This window comes from Entamoeba invadens, assembly GCF_000330505.1.
Source record: "Entamoeba invadens IP1 unplaced genomic scaffold scaff_1105074725017, whole genome shotgun sequence".
Classification (NCBI taxonomy): Eukaryota; Evosea; order Mastigamoebida; family Endamoebidae; genus Entamoeba; species Entamoeba invadens.
Window position 1 is genome coordinate 96097 of NW_004191755.1, and position 27773 is coordinate 123869.

General features: G+C 30.6%; 6 protein-coding genes across 6 annotated transcripts; 4 read left to right on the forward strand and 2 right to left on the reverse strand.

The window, feature by feature from the left end:
- Positions 1-290: 290 nt before the first annotated feature.
- EIN_076110 (hypothetical protein) lies at positions 291-4527 on the reverse strand (the record flags this gene model as incomplete). Its single annotated transcript, XM_004184090.1, has 2 exons — positions 291-365; positions 418-4527. The coding sequence occupies 2 exons, from the start codon at positions 4525-4527 to the stop codon at positions 291-293; spliced, it is 4185 nt and encodes a 1394-aa protein (XP_004184138.1).
- Positions 4528-6499: 1972 nt separating this feature from the next.
- EIN_076120 (protein serine/threonine kinase, putative) lies at positions 6500-11562 on the forward strand (the record flags this gene model as incomplete). Its single annotated transcript, XM_004184091.1, has 2 exons — positions 6500-9202; positions 9241-11562. The coding sequence occupies 2 exons, from the start codon at positions 6500-6502 to the stop codon at positions 11560-11562; spliced, it is 5025 nt and encodes a 1674-aa protein (XP_004184139.1).
- Positions 11563-11714: 152 nt separating this feature from the next.
- EIN_076130 (hypothetical protein) lies at positions 11715-13697 on the forward strand (the record flags this gene model as incomplete). Its single annotated transcript, XM_004184092.1, has 2 exons — positions 11715-11997; positions 12154-13697. 2 exons carry the CDS (start codon positions 11715-11717, stop codon positions 13695-13697), a joined length of 1827 nt encoding a protein of 608 aa, XP_004184140.1.
- Positions 13698-14108: 411 nt separating this feature from the next.
- EIN_076140 (Rho GTPase, putative) lies at positions 14109-14708 on the forward strand (the record flags this gene model as incomplete). Its single annotated transcript, XM_004184093.1, has 1 exon — positions 14109-14708. One exon carries the CDS (start codon positions 14109-14111, stop codon positions 14706-14708), a length of 600 nt encoding a protein of 199 aa, XP_004184141.1.
- A 1377-nt stretch (positions 14709-16085) lies between these two features.
- On the reverse strand, positions 16086-16796 carry EIN_076150 (serine/threonine protein kinase HT1, putative; the record flags this gene model as incomplete). Its single annotated transcript, XM_004184094.1, has 1 exon — positions 16086-16796. One exon carries the CDS (start codon positions 16794-16796, stop codon positions 16086-16088), a length of 711 nt encoding a protein of 236 aa, XP_004184142.1.
- A 4579-nt stretch (positions 16797-21375) lies between these two features.
- Positions 21376-27723, forward strand: EIN_076160 (protein serine/threonine kinase, putative; the record flags this gene model as incomplete). The annotated part of the gene is made up of 1 exon (XM_004184095.1): positions 21376-27723. The coding sequence occupies one exon, from the start codon at positions 21376-21378 to the stop codon at positions 27721-27723; it is 6348 nt and encodes a 2115-aa protein (XP_004184143.1).
- Between the last annotated feature and the right edge of the window lie 50 nt (positions 27724-27773).

Here is a 27773-nt window from a genome sequence, read left to right on the forward strand (position 1 = left end):
CGTGAATGTCATGTTAGTCATCAGTAAGTTAATGTTTCTTGCACTTCCGAAATCGGTTAACTTTGCATTCACTCTTTCATTCAAGTCAAGAGAAAACACTAAGATGTTGTCTGGTTTGATATCTCTGTGTAATATTCCATTTTCATGAAGATATAAAATCCCCTTAGAAGCATCTAACACCATCTTAAGTCGCACAATCATTTTAATTTGTTCATTATTTACATTTAGAATCAAGTCTTGTAAACTTCCATAGAGTCCAAATTCTGTGACCATACAAATTTTATTTGGTATTAAAACAGCGCCGTAAAAGTGGACAATATATTCATTTCGAAATTTGTCCAACATATTAATTTCATTTTCAAATTCTTTAAGTCCACTTGTTTCATCTGTTATTTGTTTTATCTTCTTAATAGCAACGACATTGCCTCTATAAGTCCCCTTGTACACAATTCCAAATGACCCTTCGCCAAGTTTCTTTTCTTCTATTATTTCATCATAATCCAGTCGTGTGGAGTTCTTTGTTTGTGCTGTAATTTTAATTGAAGTTGTGTTTTGTTTACCTGTTGTCAAATCAAGTGCAATTATTATAATTTCATCTATTAATTGCATAGTGCAATATGGTGTTAAAAAAATTTCAAATTCGCATGCAAATCCATATTTAAGAGTAACAATTTGTGGTTCAGTTCTGATTGTGTATTTATCAGTATCTGTTTTTGTTGAAATTTGAACTTTTAAACGACTCTTCGAACCGTTTCCAACACACAACAATTCACGACTTTCAACTCCAATATCAATTTCGTCATTTTGATCTCCAAATGATATTTCTTGTTTGTTTGAAAAAACATCTTCACCAATTTTAGTCATCACTATATTAGAGCGGTTCATTTTGAATATACAGAGATTTTTAGTTATCGATTTTTCTTCACTTTTGTTGACTATATTTATAACAATTATTATCGATGATATAAGAATTAGAAGTATCAATACAACACATGCAACTGGTAATACAATTACCAACCAATAATTAAACGATTTGTCACATTCTAGTTTGTCGCTACTTAATTCATATCCATCTGAGCACTTTGTACAAACGGAGTTTTGTGATGATATACAATTACTTATTTGTGTAAAATGAACACATTTAAAATCAATAAGAATGTTGTCATTTGCACAATCCAAACACTCGGTAATGGTAATACATGAAGTGCAATTTTCACTGCATTTGTAACACAAATTGTCTTTCAGTGCAAAACCATCTTCACATTGAGTGCACCCACTTGTCGTTTTATTCAAACAATTTGTAAGTTCATCTTGTGGATTGCAATATTTTGTTATATTGTTTGGAGTTCTATAATACGTGTCATTGCAAACCACACAATCCCCATCATTGGAACATGTTTTACATGATACATCACACTTGTCGCATTGCTTGCCATCAGAAGATCGCATATACCCATTTTTGCAAGCAACACACCCGTCGTATGTGGACATCATCACATCACACGTACTTAATAACTCATTTATTTCAATACATTTGCCATTCGTCGCATATGAATATTTACCACATTTTGAACAATATGTTTCATTTGAACAATAATAGCACGGGGATTTACAGGGAACACAAATAGAATTCATTATGTAATACCCATCACTACATCGCAAACACCCTTTGGAACTTCTTTCAATACAATTGTCACTGTATTCAGTACTTGTTTTAATAAATGAATTCACATTTGTTGTATCTTTTACACACAAATTTTCAACCAAAAGATATGGTGTGATGCACTCATTACAAATTTCATAAACTACATCTACAAATTGACAGTTATCATATTTTCCCATTTTAGTTACACACCCTTCAACGTTTTTATAATGAGTTTCCTCACATGATTTACATATATTATCGCTGAATTCTTTGCATTGAATGGAATCTATTGAAACACATTTCCCTTCAACTGTCATTTTATTGTTACATGAAATACACACATCTTTGTTTTGAATTAAACAATCGATGTCATTATCAATGCAAACACTGTTATTTATATGATTGCCTGTTATACACTCGACACAGTCACTTCCTCTTATTGTTTGACACTTTGAATCTATTAAACATTTTTGATTTGAAGTTAACACAAAATTATCTTTGCAAACAAAGTCAACCATATTGCCATCTTTTAATCGACAAAATTCTGCATTTCCACATGATTTGGTTTGACCAAATTTTTCAACAGTTGTGTAATAATTTTGAATTGCTAAATAACAAAACTCGTTTTGTGTATATTTACAATTTACAACATTAAGTCCACAATCCGTGTTATTGTTACATATCAAACAAGTTTTGTTTTCGTTTTGAGTTAATTGATATTTGCACTCTTCGTTTAATGAGCAATTTCCATTTGTTATTATGATATTTGGTTCGCATATTTCACAAGTTGTTTTGGAGTATTTTTGGCAGTTTATATCTTTCGGGTAACATTTATTTTCATGAAGATAAAAATTTTGATCACAAGAAAAACACAATGAGTTTACTTGAAAGAGACACCCAATATCATTAGATATTTCAGATTTTGTTTCATAATCAAAATGAGTCGTTTTTGAATATGACAAAACACATTTTCCATTTTCAACAACATAAGGAGAATAACACATTGAACAAATTGGATTTCCATTGTTATACTCACAAAGTTGACATTTTTCAATAACAAGATAACATTCCGAGCACGTTTTTTCGTTTGTTTTTACTTTTCCTGTATCACAAGAAATACACCGAGTTGTATTTGAAATTAAATCATTATCACATGAATAACACTCATTGGTTGTGGTTGAACATTTTACACACGAGGGTATATTTGCGCACGTCAAACACGTGTTATTGTCCAAGTAATATCCACTTGAACATTCGGCACATTCTCTTTGTGATTCATTTTCATTAGAATCACAAGAAAAACAATTACCGTTTAAAGAACAAGAGACGCATATTTTATTTCCATTGTTATTTATCTCCTTGTATCCAAATTGACATGATGTACATACCCCACTTTCTCGAATACAATTTTCACATTTAATTGGACAATGTGCACACCAAAATTTCCCACCTGGTGAATAATATTTATCACCACAAATTATACATCGACCAAATTCAAAACCATATCCCGCTTTACAATCGATACATTCTCCATTGTTTTTATTACAAGAAGTACACGAAGAGTTACACTGTTTACAAGCATTTTGTCCATCTTTGTTTTGATAAAAGCCATCACCACATTCGGTACATTTAGAATTCAAAGAATAAGTACCAATCGTACAAATCAAACAATTTTTTGAACTATCCAAGCCATACCCATCTACACAAGTAATACACTTTCCACTTGTTTTATCGCACGTTTTACATGTATTACTACACGAATTACATGTTGCTGATTTCTCCAATGAGTACGTATTTTCTTCACATGTTGTGCACTCTGTTGAACGCGATTTTGAATAAGTTCCAGCTGGACAATTATCACACGTGTTTGTTTTCATATTTGCAATAGTCCCTCCACTGCAAACTGAACATATTTTCATATTTTTAATACTTCCTGCTGAACATGAGATACAATATCCACTATCTTTAATACACTGGTTTTCACTACATGAATCGTCACATCTAATACATGATGATGCTCCCTCATTGTCAGAGTAAGAGCCAATTGGACATTCCAAACAATTTTCACTTCCTGGTAATGATGAATATGTTCCTTTGGGACACTTTTGACAATTTTTCTCTGTTTTGTTGTAAAAATTACCACTTGCACAAGGCAAACACATCCCATTTTTTACAACGTACGCTTCTTTACACGAGGTGCACTGTCCAGTTTGTGTCTCACATGTTGTACAATTGTCACAAGTAGTACATGTTGTACTATTCGATAAAGAAAAATCATCATTATTATGACCACATGGATAGCAACTATTTCCTTTTCGATAAGTTCCTGCTTGACATGGTACACACCTTCCTTCAGTAATCACAGATCCACCATAACAAGATAAACAATCACCATTCGTTTCATCGCAAGATAAACACGAAATATCACAAGCTATACAACTTGAAAATCCAAGAAAAGAATAAGAATTTTGGGAACATGGTGAGCATGCTAATATTCCTCCAGTTGAATAATATCCAGGTAAACACTTTTCACATTTATTATTTCCAACAAACCCACTTCCTGCACGACAAGTAAGACAATTGCCATTTGTGCTATCACATGATGCACACGTTTCATTTGTACATAAAACACATTCAGAAGATCCTCCTGTTGAATATGAACCTTCTTTACAACTTTCGCAATACGCCATTCCTGTATTTGGTGTGTAAGTTCCTGATAGACATGCAACCATGTTATATCCATCTGGGCAATAATATCCTTTAGGACAGGTATCACAACTGGGTCCATAACTATATTGCCCTTTACCACAATCTATGACACCAAAAGTTTTGGTTACGCCAATAATAAATAAAAACAATAATTCATAAAAAATGGTTGTCATATATAAATACAGTTTTTTTTTCAAAAAATACTTGTTTCAATAGATAACATGTTTTTTCGTTAAAACTATTTTTGGAAAAAAAATGATACTAAAAAAACAAATTATATGACATTTTAATAAATAAAATAATAAATAAAATAAATCATATAATTAAATAACAATTGTTTATAAATATAAATAATCAAACAAATCTTTCAAAAACATCTAGTTATATAGAAGCCTTGTTAAAATATAATAACAACGTGTCCAAAATGATTTTTAATAATTGGGCATTTTGTATGCAATTATAATTGTAATTTAAAAATCACCGATTTGATAAATAAACCAAACGTAATTTTTAATTAAATTAATTATAACAATTCTGATAAATTAAAAGTTTAATTTTAAAAATGATTTAAATAAACCAAACACGTGTATCCAAAATTTATTTTAAGTATATAATAATAAATAAAATAATTATTTAAATTTTAATAAAATTATATCAAAATAATTAGTTATAAATTTTAAATAAATTCAAAAACACTATATTTAAAATGATTTATTAAATTATTTGTTTTTTGAAATTTTTTGTACAACTGTATATTTCATTATATCAATTTAATATTTATAATATATAACAATGTTTTTTCATAATACAACACAATTTATATTTGTAATTACATGACATTTCATTTATAAATACAGTATGGTCATTTTACCTTATGCAAGGAACCTGTTATAATATATAGTTATTTTATAATATAAAAAAATTTTGGATTCTTCCAAAAAATGGTAAAAATAACACAAAATGGATTTGAAAAAACGAATGATTTCAATTTTATTATTGTTAGTGAAAACCCCCACAAATAATAAACAATAAATTAAATTTTAATAAAGAATATTATTTATGTTTATTATATTTGATATGCTGTGATAACTCTCATGTTCATAGCAGTTTAATAGAAAAAATATATGCTATTTTATATAATTTAACAACTTAATTGATATAAGAATTGTTTAAATTATTCAATCAACAGGAAGAACAATGAACATCGGAAGAGTGTTGTCGTTTTAAAACATTTATCAATGACAGCCCATCTAATTTCAATGTTTTGGACACCAGCCAAAGTGAGAAACTCACGTACCAGTAAACGCTGTTCAACGCGATTTTGTTGACATCGTTTGTGTCATTGACATATTTTTGTGTAATTGTATTTCCTTTGGCGACGAGACAAGCTGGTAGTAAGTATTATACCATTTTACAAAACAAAGAATATACAAACTGGTATCGGGAATTTCTCTTTACGTTGGCTAAAGTCGTGGTGTAGAGACTTTTAACATTAATTTATTTAATTTAAAGTTCTGGTTTTCTTGTTCAAAATTATCCAATAACAACCTCAAAATAGCTTTTTGCATAAGGCAGAGTGTCTGGTATTTTTAGAATTGATTTTTTTTCACTATTAAAATTGTTTTGTTGTATTAAAATTAAATAATAAAATCCTTGCATAAGGTACAGTTTTGCATAAAATAGAGTGTCCATACTGTATTAAAAACAATAAAATGTATATTAAACATTATGTTTAATAAAAAAAGTAAAGTTTGAAACAACTTCTGTAATGTTCAGTTGAATTTACTTTTCCCAAGAGCGGAAAGTTGTGATAATTTTGTTCTTTAAAGAGAGGGCATTTTTGACCAATCAAACTTTAAAAACAGCTCGATAAAGAACTCTATTTATGTTTCAGTCCTAAAAATGCCCACTCTTTAGAGGTAGCTCTTTGAGGTTTTGCTGTACTTTTTCAAATGATGGTATTAATATTTTCAAATTGAAAAAAAACAATTTGTTAACATACAATTTTTCAAATAATTTAATATGTTTTTATTTTTAATAAAAATCCTATTAATTCAAATTAAAAAAAATAAAAAGTTGTTTTATATTTATTTAACTTTATGTATTTTTTTCGTTTTTTTTCATCATAACAAACTCGAATAAAAAATGACTCATAACTATCGTGTATCATTTATTTTCTTTGTATTTTTCAATGTCGTATTTTCTGCAAACATGATTTGTGAAGTGAGGTATTATGTTTCGGATTCTAGTTGTTTTCTTTGTAACGCTGGATATTACTGTCCAGATGGAATTAATAAGTATCCTTGCCAAAAAGGTTATTACTCGAACGATCAAGCCGTAAGCTGTACAATATGCCCAGATGGAAAATACGCACCAAATAACAGTTCTTCTAGTTGTATCACTTGCGAAGCCGGGACGTATTCTAATGGGGACGAAAAAGAAGTTTGCACCAAATGCTCTGCTGGTACTTATTCGTATTTGGGGTCATCCAAATGTAGTAATTGTATTGCTGGAACTTATTCCTCATCGGGATCTTCAATTTGTACATCATGTTTAAATGGTTCTTATTCATTGGATGGTGCTTCTAAATGTATGCCATGTATTAATACCACATGTGCTACTTGTAATCCAACAAATGGGAAGTGTACTTTATGTTCAGTTGGAAGTGGCTTAATTTCTGATGGAATTTGTAAAAAATGTGAAGCGGGTTATCACTCAGCTGGTGGTGCTATTTCGTGTACAAAATGTGGTGTTAACCAATATTCTTTTATAGGAAGTGGTTCTTGTACCGAATGTAATTCGACTTGCAAAACATGTAATAACACAAATGGAAACTGTCTAAAGTGTTACACAAATTCTTATGTTTCAAATGGTGTTTGTATGACTTGTCCCGCTGGTCAATATTTTAACATAAATAAATGCTTGGATTGCCAAGATCAAACTTATTCTTCAGCGAACAGTTCTACTTGTTTAAATTGTATTTCATGTGTAACATGTGACAGAACAAACGGGCATTGCACTTTGTGTGGTAAGGGGCAGTTTATAAATAACACCATTTGCTCCAATTGTCCTTCTGGTACGAATGGAGATGGCACCCAATGTACCCCTTGCCAAATCGGATCATATTCAAGTTCTTCTGGAAGTGATAGTTGTACGCTATGTAGTGAGATTTATTATTCAGATATAATGTCTTCAACTACATGTAAAAAATGCAGCAATTATTGCAATTTATGTGAAATAGAAAGTGGATTATGTTCTTCGTGTAAATCTGGTTGTGTATTATCAGAAAACCATTGTTATCCATGTAAGGCTGGAACGCTGGCAATTCAACTAACAAACAAATGTAATGTCTGTCCAGCAGGAACTTATTCATTTATGCAATCAACAACGTGTTCAATATGCCAAACAAATACGTATTCACATGGAAATTCATCCCAATGTTTGCAATGCAGTGATAATTGTTCATCTTGTAATAACACAAATGGGAATTGCATTACTTGCATTTCTGGGTTTGGATTAGACAAGAAGTTTAATTGTAACATCTGTCCAACCGGAACTTATGCAAATTCAACAAACAATAAATGCCAACAATGTGACATTAATACGTACCAATCAAAACAAGGACAAACATTTTGCAATACATGTGATATCAACTGTGAAACGTGTGATAACATCAGTGGTAAATGCCTCATGTGTTACGCTGGATATGGACTTGGTCATAATGGAAATTGTGAAATTTGTGTTGATGGATATTATTCACTTGGTGGAACTTTATCGTGTTTAGCCTGTCCAAGTGAGTGTACAAACTGTTGTAGAGAGAGTGGGGAGTGCACATCATGTCAGTCTGGGTTTAAGCAAATAATAAACCAAACCACCGGAAATGAAGAGTGTGTCTCATGTTCATTAAATAATAATTGTTCTTCATGTGATTTGAATGTAAATGAAACTGAGAGAAACTGTATTGAGTGTGTAAGTGGGTATTACTTGGAAGATAACAAGTGCAAAGAGTGTTCACAAATAACAAATTGTGTACAGTGCTCATTTAAAAACAAAGATTGTTTGGCATGTTCTAATGACTTAGTTACAACTGGTGATGGATGTATTTCATGTGAAGAAGGCAAAGTTAAAGTCACTTCCAATGTGTGTGTAAGTTGTTTTGATTTAATTCAAAATTGCCAACTATGTAAATATAACAACGGGATACAAACATGTTTAAAATGTTTTGCGCCGTATGTTATAAATGATATGACATCTGAGTGTGTTTTTGCATATTCAAACACAACACATTATAATTATGAAGAATCGAAAGAAGATGTCAATGATGTTGGCTGTCTGCATCAAGTAAATTCTTCGTGTTTTATGTGTGATGAAGATCACATTTTAGTCAATAAAGAATGCATTGAAAAACAAAATGAAATTTGCTTTGATTATTCGTTGAAAACATGCGACAACTGTACCGAGAACATCATCACAACAAACGGAAATTGTTCAATTGAAAATACATGCAAATACCAACTCAGTCAATACAACCAGACTAATTGTTTGATATACAATAATGACACACAAGTAGGCATCAAAGTCGACAACTGCAAATACACTCAAAACGAGTTTTGTTATATGGCGGACGACGGATATTACACAACATTAAAAAACAATGGATTAACTGCAAATTGTGACAATGCAAAGATCTGTCAAAATGTTAATAATAATACAGTCGACATATCATGTAAAAGTGACTTTGTAATAACATCAAATTCTTTTTGTTCACAAGACACAAATTGTGTTAATTATAATGGGAGTGTGTGCACAACATGTAACTCAAAATATCACATAGAAAATGGTGGATGTGTTTCTAATGATAAAGAGTGTGCGATCAAAACAAAGAGATTTGCATCGTGTGTGAAAACAAAATGACAGTTGATAGCAAATGTATTTCAACTGATATAATTAATTGTAAAGAATTTGTTGGTGGTGTTTGTAAACAATGCGAAGACGATTATTACAAAGACATGACTGGGTGTTTGCCAATAAGAGAAAAATATTTAGATTGTGAGCATGTGAATGTTGTGTTGTCGTCGTGTTTAGAGTGTAAAAAATCCTTTGTTCTTGTCGACAATTCATGTGTTGAAAACGATATAAACAAAAACACAACAAAAACATTTGATTTCCAAGCATCGAGTGAAATAGCAAACAACTGTGTGCTAAGAAGTTCAAAGGGTTGTTTGCGTTGTTGTGATGGGTATTACATACTTAACTCACTTTGTGTAAAATGTGAATACCCGTGTACACAATGCTCGAATTTGACATATTGCACAAAGTGTGATTCATATTCATACACCAAGAATGGCAAATGTATTGAAATAAATGAGTTATTAAGTACGTGTGATGTGATGATGTCCACATACGAAGGGTGTGTTGCTTGCAAAGACGGGTACATGCGATCTTCTGATGGCAAGCAATGTGTTGTGTGTGACACGTCGTGTGCAACGTGTTCCAATGATGGTGATTGTGTGATTTGCAGTGATGGATATTACAGAACGCCAAACAACAACACAAAGCTGTGCAACACACAGACAGACTTGAACAACTGTTTGAACAAGACGACGAGTGGGTGTACATTATGTGAAGGTGGTTTTGCACTGAAAGACAATTTGTGTTACAAATGTGGTAAAAACTGCACTTTATGTGATGACACTTATGAGTGTTCAGAGTGTGCTGCAAACAACATTTTAAAAGACGGCGTGTGTATTCACTTCTCACAGATACCAAATTGTATTTCATCACAAAATTCCCTTTGTTGGAAGTGTGCAAATGGCTACAAGTTAAGTGCTGACAAAATTGAGTGTTTTGTAAACACGAATTATGGTGTTGTTATTGGCTTTCCTATTGCATGTGTTGTTGTGTTTGTAATTGTCATAATTGCAATAGTAACCGTTGTACTCCTATTGGTCTTTCAAAAGAAAGACAACAAAGACGCCGAAAATGTATGTGTTTTCAATATGAGTCGCTCCAATATTGTGATGACTAAACTTGATGGCGAAATTCTTTCAAACAAACAAGAAATATCATTTGGTGGTGACAACGACAAGATTCACATTGAGTATGAAAGTCGTGAATTGTTGTGTGTTGGCAACTCGTCAAAAGGAAATGTGAAAATCCAAATCACAACAAAAGACAAATGCGACAAATACACAATTCGCACAGAACCACAAATAGTGACTTTAAAAAAAGGATTTGCATGCGAATTTGAAGTCTTTTTAACACCACTTTGCACTATGGATTTGAGTGACGAAATTGTTATTATCTCACTCAACTTAAACAGTGGAAAACAACAAGCAACAACAATTCATATTAATGGACAAGTGGAGAACTCAACACATCTTGACTCAGACGAATTAAAAGAAGAGAAGAAAATAGGCGAGGGGTCTTTTGGAATAGTCTTCAAAGGAAAATATCGAGGAAACATTGTTGCCATAAAAAAAATGAAAATAGGCTCAGGTGATAATTCACAAATAGACGAATTTAAGAAGGAAGTTGCGATGTTGGACAAATTTCGAAGTGATTATATCGTCCACTTCTATGGAGCTGTGTTTATACTTAACAAAATTTGTATGGTCACTGAATTTGCACCTTTTGGTTCATTAAAAGACGTTTTAAAAAGCAAAAGACTACAAGAAATAGTTATGAAGTTGCGAGTCAAATATTGTATTGATGGTGCAAAAGGAATATTTTATTTGCATGAAAATGGGATACTACACAGAGATATCAAACCAGATAATTATCTCATATTTTCATTGGATCCAAATGAAAAAGTGAATGCAAAATTGACTGATTTTGGAACAAGTCGAAACATTAATATGATGATGACTAACATGACATTCACGAAAGGTATTGGAACACCAAAGTACATGGCGCCTGAAATTTTGAATAAAAAACATTACAAGAAACCAGCTGATGTTTACTCATTTGCTGTTTCAATGTTTGAAATCATCACATGGAATGAAGTGTTCAAGAAGGAAGATAGTAGATTCAAATATGCGTGGGATATAGCAGACTTTATTAGTGCAGGTAATAGGCTTGTTATTCCAAAAGAAGTTCCTGATGAAATGGCCAAAGTGATTAAAACAAGTTGGGCACAAGAAGAACATAACAGAATGAAAATAGAAGAAATCAAAGAATTGATAGAGCAGTACTATACTAAATTATAATTAATATATTTTTTGTATTAATATAATGCTGTGATTTAAATTTCAAATCAAAATTAATTTGAAACTTAAAATGGTTTGTTTATCTTTTTCAATATATTTTTTATTTGTGTTTGAAATCTATAAAACTTAAAATAACTAAAAAAGAACGTTTGATGTCATCACGACTCGAATGGGTTTATCTGATGAACGTTGCAATGTATTTGAATACTAAAATGGCAATTTCGAATTTTCTTTTTGTTAATAAAAAGTGTCAAAATGCTTTTAAATATCTTAAAAGATCTCCCGTGTTTGTAGAACATATCACCTATATGTGGTACATTTCACATTTTAGTCCGAACACAATTAATTTGGGTAACGCTAGGCTTCCAGTTTCTTGTATTCCTGATAATATTAAAATATGGCGGTACCCCAACTTCATGTATGACTTTTCCATTGGTTTAGTAACTGACACATTTCTTTGTAAAACAGTTCCTAAAATCACCACATTTTTCATTCAAAATTATAGAGGTAATAAAATTAACTATGACGCAAAATTGTTTGATTAACTTTTTGAAGCAGCGCCATATTTTCAGCGACTTGAAACACTAGAAGGTGATGTAGAAGTGGTGGCTGTATTCTTGACATATTACACTTATAACGGTCAAAACAAGTACAATCGTTTGAAAAAAATTACAGTTCAAAGCCGTGTAAATACGAATGAAGGTGTGTTTGAAAACACGTTTAAATGTTTTGACACGATAAGACTTTGTATTGATAGAAATAAAACTGTTGTTCACGCATTAGTTATAAGTTATAATGATACTAAAGACTTTGTAAAATTAATAGAACAGTTTCGTGAAATAAAATTCTACAACGCATATATCGCATGTGATGGTATTTTTGAAAATAATAATGTTTTCGTTGCTCAGAAGGGACGAATATCAATATATGGCCTTCCTCGAGAGAACATAACTACTATTTTGAATAAAACAGCAACAACCGCAGTTTATCATATTTATGCCGAAGGAGTAAAAGAAGTATGGAGTCTTCCTGAAAGTGTAAAAGAATACACTTTAAGTATGACTTTTTATAATAAATATTATTACCAGTTCAATGCGGATACCACGTATCTCAAAAAATTGAAAATTACAAATAACGTGAATAATGTGGTCTTTATTAACGTTTTCCTTTTTCTTGAAATACTCGAAATTGAAGAATCCAAAAATATATTATTTGGAGTAGATAGTATTTTTGTAGTATTGGAAGAACTGTACATTAAGTGGTCGAACAGAATCAAAATAAAAAGTACTTTTGTGAACAAAAGTGTGAAATTAAGTAGTTTCATTTTATCATCAAAAGTGACTGTTTTAAACTCAATGTTAAACGAAAGCCATACAGTCAACGTTTGGGGTTGTGAAGACGTGAAATTACACGAAGAAATTAATACTCTAAACATTTATGTGGAAATTTCGAATTGTATAGAAGTGAGGAATAAAACATATACAGGAATAATAGGCAAAAATGATTACATTTCTATGCCAGATAATAAAATCTTTTTTGAGATGAATGACTTTATCTCTCTTTTTTCAGAACTTTTAATTCAAAGGAACCATTTTGTTATTCGAGAACATGACAATAATGATTATTTAATTGCCATCTCAAGAAATTTCATGGATGAATTGTGTCAATTACCAGTTCAATATATTTATAAAAATGAATTATTTGAAGTTTTTGGTGTGAGATATTTTGAGGTAAGAGCGGGGTATGGCTGGTATAATATTGGAGTTCTCGACCAAAAGAATTATGAAACATCGAAAAATTGGGATACAGAATTTTCAATTGAATTCTATTGTGGAGATGGATTTGTGTATTCACAATATCTGATAAATAAGAAAATAGAAACAGAGACGTTTAAGGATGTAACACATTCAAATGAAATTGGTAAAGTCAATGTGTTTGGGTGTGGTATTGTTAAACAACAATATAATAAGAAACTTGTGTTCTTCACAGTCAATGGGAAAATTCATAGTCAATTTATCGTCGAAATTGAAGTTTTTGATGCAATTGTTTGCATACGTCAAGCTGAATCGTTTGATATTATCTATCCATTTGAAGACGGGTACACCTTTGACTTGAAACAAATTATAAAAAATTGATATTTTAATAATTTATAATATTATTTATTTATTTATTTTTTTGATTTTTACAATGAACCACGACACATCTTTCTATGTTAAATTTACGATATAATATCATACTCTTAATTTATATTGACTCATTATTTTATTTTGTTTTCATAAAAGTTATAAATTAGTAATATCGGAGGTAAAAATAATATGAAATTTATTTTTTGAGTGTTGTATTAATTATTATAAAATAGTGTTTTAAATATAAAAAACAACATGATTAATTTTAAGTTTTAAATGTGTAATATTTATGAAATCTACAAACAAATACAGATAATGAATAATAAAATAACCAAAAATTGTTTTCACAATAGATTGTGTAGTTTTTAAATAAAAGAAAAAACACAATTTAAATTCGTTCAATCTGTATTATTAAAGTTAATGGCTAATATTGTTGTTAAAATTGTTGTTCTTGGAAACAAAGATGTTGGAAAAACAACTCTATTAACAACATACACAACTAAAGAGTTCCCATTACCTTCCAACTTAAAGATATATGATGGTTACAATGTGGAACACAAGTTTGATAATGGTGATGGAGTACGCTCTTTATGGGATCCTTGTGTGCCAGGCGGCGAAAGTTTACTCAGCATGAGTTACATGGGAACCAACTGTTTCATTATATGTTTTTCTCTCGTCGACAAAAAGTCATATCAGGAAGTTGGAAAGACGTGGAAACAAGAAGTTGAAGATTTGGGTGTACCAATATTGTTAGTTGGGTTGAAGAATGATTTACTAGATACAAATGCTTCTGAAGATAAAATAAAAACGGAAGAGGGAGTTGAACTCGCAAAGAAAATAGGTGCTGTGAAGTATCTTGAATGTTCAGCAAAAAACATGACTGATGTTGACCCAATTTTCATGGAAGCTGGTAAAATTGGTGATATTTATAGATTGCATGAATGGAACAAGAAGATGATAATGATGAAGAAGATGATGATGATGAGGTGGAGGATAATGATGAGGAGGAGTAATTTTTAATTCAATTACAATTATAAATTAAAAATATATTTAATTACACATTATTATTACTAAACCATATATTACTGTTATTTAATTGTATAATATTTTTGTTTTTTTCAATTATGATAGATAATCGATTTGAAACTTTTTATATTGTTAGTTTCTTATTGACTAAATCCTTATACAGAATAACTCTCTAATCGAATATTGGCTGTACAAATTAACAACTAATTTGTCTAGAAGAACCCATTAGTCTTATTGAACCTAGTAGCATCTCAATTTACCAAATTTAAGTCACATTTTCTCGATATTTTATTCAGTTCCATTTTCAAATTTGTAATTTGTCTACTTACTAATTATAAACCAAACAACCCAAACCAAAAAACTTTTTTTCTAAAACTTAACAATTAATTTACGAAATGCGCTTTACTAACAACAATGGTTGGTTGTCGGTGTAAATTGTGTCAACTATTTGTTTTGTTCGTTAATACAATAAACATAAATGTTATAAAAACAGTAAAAATATAAAACTTTTCACGCTACTACCTTTAAAACTTGAATATTTTTATTCAAATATGCAAATTACAATTATAGTAAATTAAGAAGACATTTGGTTTCGTTCCCAATTTCAAATAATGACGAACACTCGCTTTGATACGGTGGATACCGAGTGAGACAGCACCGAAAAAAAGGCTCTGTAAGACACATCAAAACAGTCTTTGTGCATACGTTTATATATATATATATATATATTACTCGGTCAACTGTACTCAAAAAATATTTTAACTACTTAAACATCTTGTTTAAGCAACATATCGGCGTTTTTGTTTGTGTGTACTTATATCGCTATCACACTTTTAGGTTTTAATAATTAATAATTTCAAAAACGTTTTTATTTGAAAATAAACATGAAATTAATATATATATAAAATTTAATTACGAATAAGTCCGACGTTTGACGTTTACTATTCGATCACAACTATTTCTGAATTCGGCTATTGTTGTCGACAAATTCAGAAAATAAAAAGTATTCATAAATTTTCTTATTATTATTTTTCGGGTTAAACTTTTCTGTTTGGCATTGATAAACTGGCCGATTAAATATCTTGACATTGAATAATGTTGGATAAATAATTAAAAATGGTTGAAAGAAACAACTGCATTAAGTTGTTTGAATTGGTTAATCAAAACCACATATGTTTTTATTAATTGAATACTTTTTAAATTATGAATAACATCTTAAAAGTTATTTTTAATTTAAATAACACACAATCGACACATTAAATTATTTTTTTTTATTTTTTACATAAAATAAACACTTTAATACAAAATAAATTGTTTATCTTTTGTATGTTTTTTAATTAAACCCATAAGTTCAGAAAACGAAAAATAATATTATTGTAACCGTTTAAGCTCATCTATGGCTTCATTTATCGTACACCTTTTTTCTGTCTCTTGTTTCCAACACTTTTCAATGACATTTTGGAAATTTTTGTCAAGTGTTTTAATAGTCGTTGGTCTTTTACCTGATGCAACGTCATCTGCAACGGTCCATGGGTACAAATATATACTTTTAGGATATGCATTATCCCACAATAAGCACTCAAGCATTGTTATAGCAAACGAAAACAAGTCAGCGGGTTTCTTGTAATGTTCTTTGTTTAATACTTCAGGCGCCATGTATTTTGGAGTACCAATTCCATTGGTGAATGTCATGTTAGTCATCATCATATTCACATTTTTTGCACTTCCAAAATCAGTCAATTTTGCATTCACTTTTTCATTCAAATTTAAAGAAAACACCAAAATGTTGTCTGGTTTGATGTCTCTATGTAGTATCCCATTTGTGTGTAAATACTCGATTCCGTTTGCACCATCAAGACATATCTTTACACGTATTTTCATATCAACATCTTCACTCTTTTTGTGTTTCATCAAGTCTTGTAAACTTCCAAAAGGTGCAAATTCAGTGACCATACAAATTTTGTTAAGTATAAACACAGCTCCATAGAAGTGGACGATATAATCACTTCGAAATTTGTCCAACATCGCAACTTCCTTCTTAAATTCGTCTATTTGTGAATTATCACCTGAGCCTATTTTCATCTTTTTTATGGCAACAATGTTTCCTCGATATTTTCCTTTGAAGACTATTCCAAAAGACCCCTCGCCAAGTTTTTTTCTTCTTTTAATTCGTCTGGATCAAGATGTGTCGTCATTTTAGTTGTTGCAATCATTTTAATTTCTTTAATAACATTCTTTCGGTTTGTAAACGAATTTGCGACCAATATAATATTTTCATCAATTTTAGTTGTCCGATTCAAAGTTAAGAATAATTCGAAATCACAGGCCTCACCACTTGGTAATACAACTACTTTTGGATTTGAATCAAATACATATTTTTCAATTGTTGCACTTTTTGATGTAATTTGGATTTTCATGTTATGTTTCGAGGTATTTCCAACGCATAGAAGGTCTCTTTGTTGTGCATCAACATCAATGTCATTACCAAAAATTAATTCGGTTTTATTAACAACAACATTATCGCCTACTGGAATAAATGAAATATTTGAGCGATTCATTTTGAAAAGTGTTGTTGTTCTTTCAATTTCTTTATATCGCACTCTTCTTTCAATATAAAACACAGCAAACACTATCAAAAGGAGAAGAGTTATCAACATACAAATTGCAAATAACACAACAATTAAAAGTACCCACCAGACCGCTTTCTTGTTACATGTAGCGCCATTTTTATTTGGGGAATACCAAAATGTGCATTTGGAGCACTTTGAATTAGAAACTTCAAGACATTTTGACACATAAGTTATATCAAGACATTGTTTACTTTCCGTTAAAATTTTATTATCAACACAAGAAGTACACTTTTCTTGTTGTGTACATGTTGTGCAGTTGTCATGGCACCTTTCACATTCGTTGTTATTGATTGTATAATATCCATTTAAACATTTTGAACATCCGGTTTGTGTGACTTCAACAGCACACCCAATGATACTGTTTTGTGGTAAACACTTACCACTTGTTGTTTTGTAATTTGTTAAATTGCAAGTCAAACACTCGTCTTTAATATTACACGTTGAACAATTTGAAAGACATTTAATGCAATCTATTCCAACTCGGTAATACCCATTTTTGCATTGATAACACCCACTAGTTATTGTTGATATTTTTTCACATTTTTCTAATAATTCAATACTCGGCATACATGTGTAATTATCGCCTTGATAATATCCAGATTTACACAATAAACACTTCGATTCACTTTCAATACAACTTGTGCAATTCTCAGAACATGGAGAACAGTTTGCATTAGACTAGAAGTATCCTACTTCACATAATATGCAGCCATATGTGTTATACAATACACAACTAGTTAAATTTGTTTTTTGAGAAGTTTGAACACACTCTTAGTTTAGCAGTTGTAATCTATGCACTCGGGCGCTTTAATTGATTAAGATAGTCGAATCAACCCCCTTTCTTATGTAAATGTTGAACGTTTCAACTTAGAAGAAGTTGACTGTAAAAAGTACAAAATAGGCCAGGACTAGCACAACTTGTAATACGATAATTTACCTTTTTGATTAGTTTGCATCGTTAGAATTATAAGTTTTCGGATGAAACAAAACCAAAAAAGATTGATTAAAATACTTTGTCGCCCAATAAATTTAAAACTACTTTTATTTTTTGGTCATTGTCTCGTTTTTTAGGTTCAAAAAAATAAGTTGATAATTTTTTAAAAGAAAAAACTACTTGTAAATAAAAACAAAAATTTTGATATGCAAACGAATGTACATCAACAGCACTATAATGTATCACTGCTTTATATCATACTGTAACATTATACAAACAAGTTACAGAATGTGTTTTTTATCATAATAATTTTTATCAATTATAATAAAAATTATTATATTTTTAATATTTGTTTTTTTTACAAATCAAACAATTGTTTAACTTAAATTAAATAATTTTAATAAAAATATTCATAAAAACACCACCAACAAACTATACATATTATTATAATTATATCAATATAAACTATTAAAATGACTTAAGTTGTTGAAAAATAAAATGGGTTTTATATCCACCATTATTTTTTCTCAAAAAACTTTTATGAAAACTTAAAATTAAAATAAACAAGTTCAAATATTCAAACTCACACAAACAACAGAGATGTGTTTGTGTTGAGTTGTTGTGTATCCCCATTACCGTTTGGCAATTTTATTTACACATAGCGCATATAAATTAACGATAAGATAATGCAAATTACGCGCGACTTATGTTTGTTTTATTGTGTTATTTTTTATAACAAATAAAAGAGGAAAGTTTGGCTTGGAATATCCAAGAGCTCAACCAACAACAAAAGCCATATCAAACAAGAAGACTAACGCCTAAGGATGACTTTATTGAGAAACAACTAACAAACACTTTTATGGTTTATAAACTAAACTGTAGTTCAAAAGTCTGTACCGCAGTATTTTTAAAACTTCCTAAAGTCCCGTTTTTTATTTTTTATTTTTCCTAAAAAACAAAAAAACAAAAGTACAGACTTAATTTTGAAAAAAATACCAATCCCGTTCAATTATTTTCGTACAATATCGGGAAATTATCGGAATATTAGACAGCCTTTTCCAAAAAACCCGATCCCGTTATTTGATTTGACCACAATTCGATACTTCACAACACAAACTCAACGTTGTTGGTCAAATCTTACAACGATAAACAGGTTAATAAATTGGGATGTTGTTGTTTGTGTCAATTTGTAACTAAATATCAGTTTCGTTAGTTTTTCATTTTAATTAAAAACAAATATGTGGTTTTGTTCTTTAAACAAAAGAAAATGAAATAACGAGTTTTAAAGAAAAATAAATAAGAGCAAACAATTAATAATTTTGTGTTTTGATATTTCAGTCATTGTTGTGACAACACCATCAGTATATCGATATTACGCGATACTTTAGCGCTTGTTATTTATTTTATTATTATAAATGAAGACTCGACTTTGAAAATTTTTGGCATTAAATTTATCAGCTTTTTATAATAAAATGCACTTTTGGGATCATTCACGTGTATTTCAAAAATTAAGTTATATTAAATTTTATATGGGATTTTTTAATGCTTAATAATTCTTCAAGCAAAAAAATAAATTTGAAGACTGTTTTTCTCAATTTTTACTTGAAAAAAATAAGCGAATTTATTACAAAAAACGATTCCCAAAAATAATAAACAAAATAAATGCAAAAAATCGGGACACCCCAGTACAGACTTTTGAAAAACAGTTTATAACTTATAATCTCAAGGTTGTGTTTTTTCAATAAAACATTAAAAATAGTTTTTATTTAAATATAGTAAATAAACCATTAAAACTATAGGTCAAGCACCTTACTGTAAAAATTATATTTTCTATTTCGAATTGTATTCATATTAAAATTATAGTAAATGGGTGTTTTGGATAAAATTTAATTTGGTTCCTGAATTCAAAAAATACCAAATCGTCACCTCAAGCCAGTGGATACCGAGTGAGACGAAGAATTAATGAAAAGGCTAAAATAGTCACATTCGAACGGTCTGTATGTGCACCTGTTTTTCTTATTGAGTCCTTCTATGGCACGGACCCCCCAAGCGGTACAGAACCACATCTGGGTCGACCCAATACAGAAAATAATGAGCAACATTGGGACGTACAAACAGTGGCTGAAAATGGACTTTCTACAAAAAACAATACACTCGTTTTTGTCGGAAAAACCGACCGACAAACTATAACAATGGTTTCTGAAAACTATTTAATGGTTTTTTCAATAAAAATTTTGAAAAAAAGACAAAAAACAAAAAAACTATAATATACTATAAAATGCTATAAATTATTATATGCCGGTCGGTTTTTCTGTGCCGGTATGTTTTTCTGGGATCTGTATATTAAATTTTGAATAATGGGGTGGTTGTCAATGTAAGTTTATATTTTTTTATTATAATTTGTTATTGTTTTGTTAAGTAAATAATTATTTTTAATGGTTTGAATTGGAGAATTATAAATTGTTTCTATATTTCTTCGGTTGTTGTTTTTTGACGGTCATTTTTTCTGGTATTAATGATGTTCTGTTGAGATTATTTGAAATACAACAATATATTAAATCAATATATTTTATATGTTTGAATTTCTAGAATTATATTAAATGTATAATAAATTCTTTATTTTCAGTTCAAATTTTTAAATTACTATGATTTGACATTGTATTTATAATTAAATAACGATAATTATATATTTTTTAAACTATGTTTTATAAAAAAATGGTTAATTTTTCTGAACTAAAGGAATTGTTCTATTATTATTTAACTACCATAACACACAAATTGTAAATATCCATAAACCCATTGTTGGTCATAATATATAACGCAACTATACTTTATAATTAATATATCAAAATTTATAATAAATATTTTTTGGATTAATTTTACAATTATTTGAATTTTTGGAAGATTCATCACTTATTAAAACAAATTAAAAAAGTAAGGAAAGATTGTTCCTAATAGTTTAAAAATGTTCCAAATATATTCAATTTATTCTTTTCGGTTTTTTAAAAATTCTTCATAATGCCTATCCATTCTTTTGTAAAATAAAACAATGTTAGAGTGAACTCATAAACAGTAAAACTTATTTAATCAATAATTGATGGGTCTTCTATTTTTGTTAATAGGACTTTCGTGTGGGTATTGGGGAGAAGTCAATAATGAAATTCGATACAATACTGGCAGCAGTTCATCACAATGGACGGTTGGTTACTATTCTTATGATCGATTTACTTTTACATCCCAGTGCTGCACAAACGCGATGAAAACGTTTGCGGACACGGACCTTACAAGTGCGAGTAGTGCCGTTAATAGATATTTTGAATTTTCTTCTGGCGTCAATATGAAATATTTCTTCATGAGAAACCGACCGAAAGCCGAGCGGATGTACATTAAAGAAGAAAATCGACCAAACAATTTAGTCATCACATTTGGCTGTTTTGGGAGCAATACTAATTGTCGTACTTCTCAATATTCCAATGCAAATCCTTTTATTTATGTCTCAGACAAAGGTGTTGTTTTATACTCGAAAATTGATGAAAGATTCAGAATTGTATATACAAGAAATGTTTTTACCACAGTACCTCTTGTTTATATTGATGGTGATGTTTCTCAAAGTGTCGAAGTTTCTTTTAGTGGCTTTTCGTTGTCAAATGATTTCACTGTTGAGATGTACCTCTTTACTGGAAAAATTAATCCCAACAGTGTGACTTTCATTGATAGTGGTGCATACGCCGATTTTAAAGTTGCTGTCGTTTGCTATAAAAGAAATATATTTCGGTATATGTTGGTCTCAACGTCACAAACCGAGGATTTTACAAATAAAGTGTGTGGGTGTATTCCCACTTATTATGGTCTGGTTGATACTTCTCACAATTTCCCAGACTGTGCAAACAACTCGACGTATTTCGATTTGGATTTGACTGCTGGGACACAATGGACTTTTGTTCAACGTTCGTGGAATACAGTGATTGTGAAGGAAGGTGTATCAAATATACTGACATCTTCAAGTACAATCATTTTACAAGTGCTTTCACTGAGTAAAAATTCTCAAATTACGTTTGATAGTTACATGTCAATAAGTAGTCTTATTTTCCAAAATGAATGCAAACTGGTTTTTAACAAATATCTTTACATTAACTTTATTACAGTCAACTCAAGTACAATACCATATGGTTCGAAACTTTTTAAACACTCTGGATTTACGTGTTATTATTGTGCTGCAGGTGAAGTCATCAAATGTGATGATGGTTATGTGCATTACAAAAGTTGTACTTGCATTACTGGATTCAATTTTCTTAGCAATGGACTTTGTGAAACGTGTCACTCGACTTGCGAAAAGTGTAGTGGTCCATTAACTACGAATTGTTTAAGTTGTGGAAGTGGTAGATATTTACAAAATGGGCAATGTTTGTCATGTGATTCAAATTGTTATGATATAGGACCAAGTTGTCATAACATCAATGGTTGCATAAAATGCAAAGATGCGTTTTATATCAACAACAAAATGTGTTCACCGTGTAATTCTAATTGTAATACATGCGATGGGGGGACTTCTTCAAGTTGTCTGAGCTGTAAAAGTGGGAAATATTTCGTTGCCCAAAACAAGACTTGTAATGACTGTGATCCAAATTGTGCATATGGATATTGTAGTACTGTTAATGGTTGTACTAAGTGTATTGAAGGTTATTTTCCTCAAAACTACAGATGCACCAAATGTGGTGTTACTTGTAAAACGTGTGATATTGTGTCCACCAATTGTTTAAGTTGTTACAATGATAGTTTTATTGAGAATAACATATGTATCACATGTGAAGAAGGTTATTGTGAAGTTGGGTATTGCCTACAAGAAGATGGCTGTACGAAGTGCAAAAGTGGATATTATAAAAATGGGAAAAGGTGTTTGAAATGTGATACAAATTGTTTGACATGTGGCACCACATCAACTGATTGTCTCTCTTGTGCAAGTGGATTGTACTTGAATGATTCGACACATCAATGTATTGACTGTGATTCAAATTGTATAGACACGTCAACACACTGCACTTCACCGAGTGGGTGTACTCAATGCAAAGATGGCTTTTATATAAATAATAAAAGATGTGCAACATGTGATAATACATGTTATACATGCAACGGAAATTCTTCTTCAAACTGTCTAAGTTGTAATTTGGGAAGATATCTCAAATATAACAACAATTGTGAAATCTGTGATATCAATTGTCTTGATAATCCAAATAATTGTGATGTGATTAAAGGGTGTACTAAGTGTGCTGTTGGCTATTTTGTAAACGCAAAAACGTGTAAAAGTTGTGATAGTCAATGCAGAACGTGTTATGGAGATTTGTCTTATAATTGTCTCAGTTGTAAAACAGGAACTTATTTGGACAACTATCAATGTTTGTCTTGTGACTCTAAATGTGTTGATTCAAGTACACACTGTGACACATCCACTGGATGTTCAAAGTGTGTTGACGGGTATTATGCATATAATAAAATATGTGATCAATGCGATTCAACATGTTTGACCTGTGATGTGATTTCAACCAATTGTACCTCATGTAAACAGGGAACTTATTTAAATAATTACAATTGTGTTGCTTGTGATGTAAATTGTAAAGGAATAACTTCATCATATTGTAGCACCACAGAAGGGTGTCTTGATTGTGTAGATGGATACTATAGTTCTGATAAAACGTGCAAAAAGTGTGATTCAAACTGCAAGACTTGTGACCAGACATCAACCCAATGCCTTACTTGTGGAAACAATTATTATCTTGAAAATTCCATTTGTAAAAGTTGTGGAGAAGAGTGTAAAACATGTGATTCAACTTTGGGATGTATCATGTGTAACAAAGGATTTTACCCGGAATCAAAAACGTGTTCAAAATGTGACTCATCGTGTTCTGATTGCACTTCACTTTCAGACTGTCAAAGTTGCACAGATAATACATATCTTGACAACGGATTGTGTCACCAATGTGATTCAAACTGTAGCGCAACATGTGATGGACGACGTGGCTGTTTAAATTGTTCCGAGGGGTATTACCCATCAAATAAGATATGTGCTGCTTGTTCAGAGATACCAAATTGTGACAAATGTAGTACAACATCCAAGACTTGTATAAAGTGTAATGGGTTATTTGAAGTTTCCAATGGGAAGTGTGCTTGTCTTGCACAACTTCAAATGTATCAAAGTAGTTCAAGCTCATGTGAATATTGTTATAATAATATAACAAATTGTAAGGCATGCAAAAACAATGAAACATTGATGAGTCAACAAAAATATGAAGCGGTGTGTGAAGAGTGTTATACCCCTTATGTCTTAGTCAATGGAAAATGCATTTTGTGTGATAACAAAATTTACAACAAAAATACGAAAGAATGTGACAATTATGAAACAAACTGCACTACACAAAATGACAACAAAAAATGTTTGAAATGTCAACTCTCAAATTATTTATTGAATGGCAAATGTGTGCAATTCACAAATTCAGTTTGCCAACAGACAAGTAAAATAACCTGTGAAGAGTGTGGTGATGGGATTTCTTCCGCTGGAAATTGTCAAATAAAAAATGACTTGGACATTTCAAATTGTAATTATTATAAAACACAAACAAATAAAGTCTCGTGTTTTCAATGTGAAGAAAACTCGACATTAACAAGTGGAGTTTGTGTAAAAGATGATTCACAAAATTTGATGAAAAATGGAAACGTTTTCAAGTGTCAAAACAACAACTATTTAAACTCTAACAATTTGTGTATCAAATGCTCTTCAAAAGATATGTTATCAATTTATTGTGTTCAATCAAACAATGTTGTGATATCAACTAAATGTGAATTAAATTCACTTTTGGATTATACAACAAGCAAGTGTTTTTCATCAATCAATTGTGGATCATTTGAATCAAACGATTGTGTTAAATGCAAACAAGTTTCAAGTTTAATCAACAACATTTGTACGACGTGTTCTGTTACTAATTGTATTAGATACGATTCTAATTGTAAATGTATCCAATGCGAAAATACACATCTCCCAATTAATGGGAATTGTTTATCACTCAAACAACTTTCGTGTTATGCAGGGGATGGTAAACGATGTACCAAATGCTTTGACAGTTATTATTTTGCAAACACAAATATGAACAATGATAACAATCATTTTTGTTCAAAAAGAAGTGATGTAAACACTAAATACACTTATCAAAAATCAAATCAAGATGTCCCACAAACAGTTGAATGTCTTAAAGGTTTCTTTCCTTTTGAAAACACTTGTGTTTCAATACAAGATTATAAAAAAGCTTCAACGTTAAAATCCACATCAGAAAACCGTTTAAATACATTTTATAATAATATCTCTTATTATACACCATATAAAAGCACTTCGAAAAGTGAAAATATTGAAGATAACACAAATTGTGATGTTAAAACAACAAAAGGGTGTTTACAATGTTCAGATGGGTACTTCCTAACAAATTTGTCATTAATTTCAACATGTGAAAAATGTCCTTCTAATTGTATGTCATGTTTTAACACGTCATATTGTCTAAGTTGTGCAAATGACTCCGTGTTGAACAGAGTGACAAACATTTGTGAAAAATCTGAAGATCTGACAAAGAAGTGTCGTCAGGTGATGCCGTACGGTGTTGGGTGTGCGATATGTCGGGATGGTTATTACAAATCACAGTCAAGTTGTATTGAGTGTGACACAACTTGCTCAGTTTGTAATGACCAATTTTCGTGTTTAAAATGTGCACCAAATCATTTCAAAATTTATGGTGAAAGTCTGTTGTGTTTACCATTTGAGAATATGACAAATTGTGAAAATATCACACAAAGTGGATGTATTAAATGTGAAAGTGGCTATTATTTGAGTGAATCTAAACCGCTTTGTTATAGTTGTAGTGTCGGCTGTGTTACTTGTATCCATGCACAAAGTTGTGATAAATGTGAAAGCAAATACATAATAATTGGTCTGAGTTGCGTTCATTACAGTGAAATTGAGTATTGTGAAAATGCTGAAGATAGTAAATGTATCAAATGTAAAGGAGACAAAGTCCCTTCAGAAGATGGTGCTTCTTGTATTGACAAGTCTAAAATAGCGATATATATTTCTATCGGTATCGTATGCGTATTTGTTATATTAGTGATCATTTCTATTATAGTGTTGATTATCATTTTATTCAGAATGCACCACAAAAAGACAAAAGAACTTCGCAAAGTGTGTATTTTCAAAATGAGCCGCTCGAACATAGCTTTTGTATCGAAATTAGGATGTATTTCATCAAATAAAAAAGTGTTAGAATTTACAGGGGATGACGTGTCGAATGAGATCAATGTGTGTGAGGAAAACAGAGAACTCATATGTATTGGAAATTCATCAAAAAGTATTAAAAAGGTTCAGATCACAGTAAAAGACGGGTGTGATCAATATTCAGTGAGAAGTGTCCCTCCACTAGTTACTCTTAAAAAAGGATTTGCATGCGAATTCGAAGTATTTTTGACGCCAAATTTTTCAAGTAACATATCCGACACAATAGCATGTGTTGTTCTTGATATAGAAAGTGGTAAAGAAGAAGTGTATCTTATTAAAATAAAAGCAACAACAAAAATGACGACTCGAATTGATTATCATGAGTTGGAGGAAGAAAAAAAGCTAGGTGAAGGGTCTTTTGGTATTGTGTATAAAGGGAGATACAGAGACAAAAATGTTGCAATCAAAAAGATGAAGCAAATGAGCGAAAGTGACACTGCACAAATGTTGAAAGAGTTTGAGAAGGAAGTTGATATGCTTGACAAATTCCGAAGTGACTATATAGTCCACTTCTATGGAGCTGTGTTCGTACCAAAGAAAATATGTATGGTCACTGAACTTGCTCCGTATGGAAGTTTGAATGACTTGATGAAACATAAAAAAGACGAAGATATCACAAAGAAAATGCGAGTTAAATTTATGTTGGATGCATCTAAAGGAATTTTGTATTTGCATGAAAATGGGATCTTACACAGAGATATCAAACCAGATAATATCTTAATTGTGTCACTCGATTTTAACACAAAAGTCTTTGGTAAACTGACTGATTTTGGATCATCAAGAAATATCAATTTGTTAACGACTAATATGACATTCACAAAAGGTATTGGAACACCTGTGTATATGGCACCTGAAGTGTTACAACAAGAAAGATACACAAAAAGTGCAGACGTTTATTCACTCGGTATTACAATGTTTGAGGCATTCACTTGGCAAGAAGCTTATCCAAAGGAACAATTCAGATTTCCATGGAAAATTGCGGAGTATGTAACACATGGGAAACATCCAAGAAAAAGATCAAGTATTACAAAAGAAGAGTACGATTTAATCCAAGATTGTTGGACGTTTAGAAAAGAAAAAAGAATCAAATGTGAAGTTGTCATTGATAGACTACAGATAATGGTCGATCAAATGTAATTTATTCAATTTTTTACAATTTAAAAAAATCTAAACGGATATTATTTGTT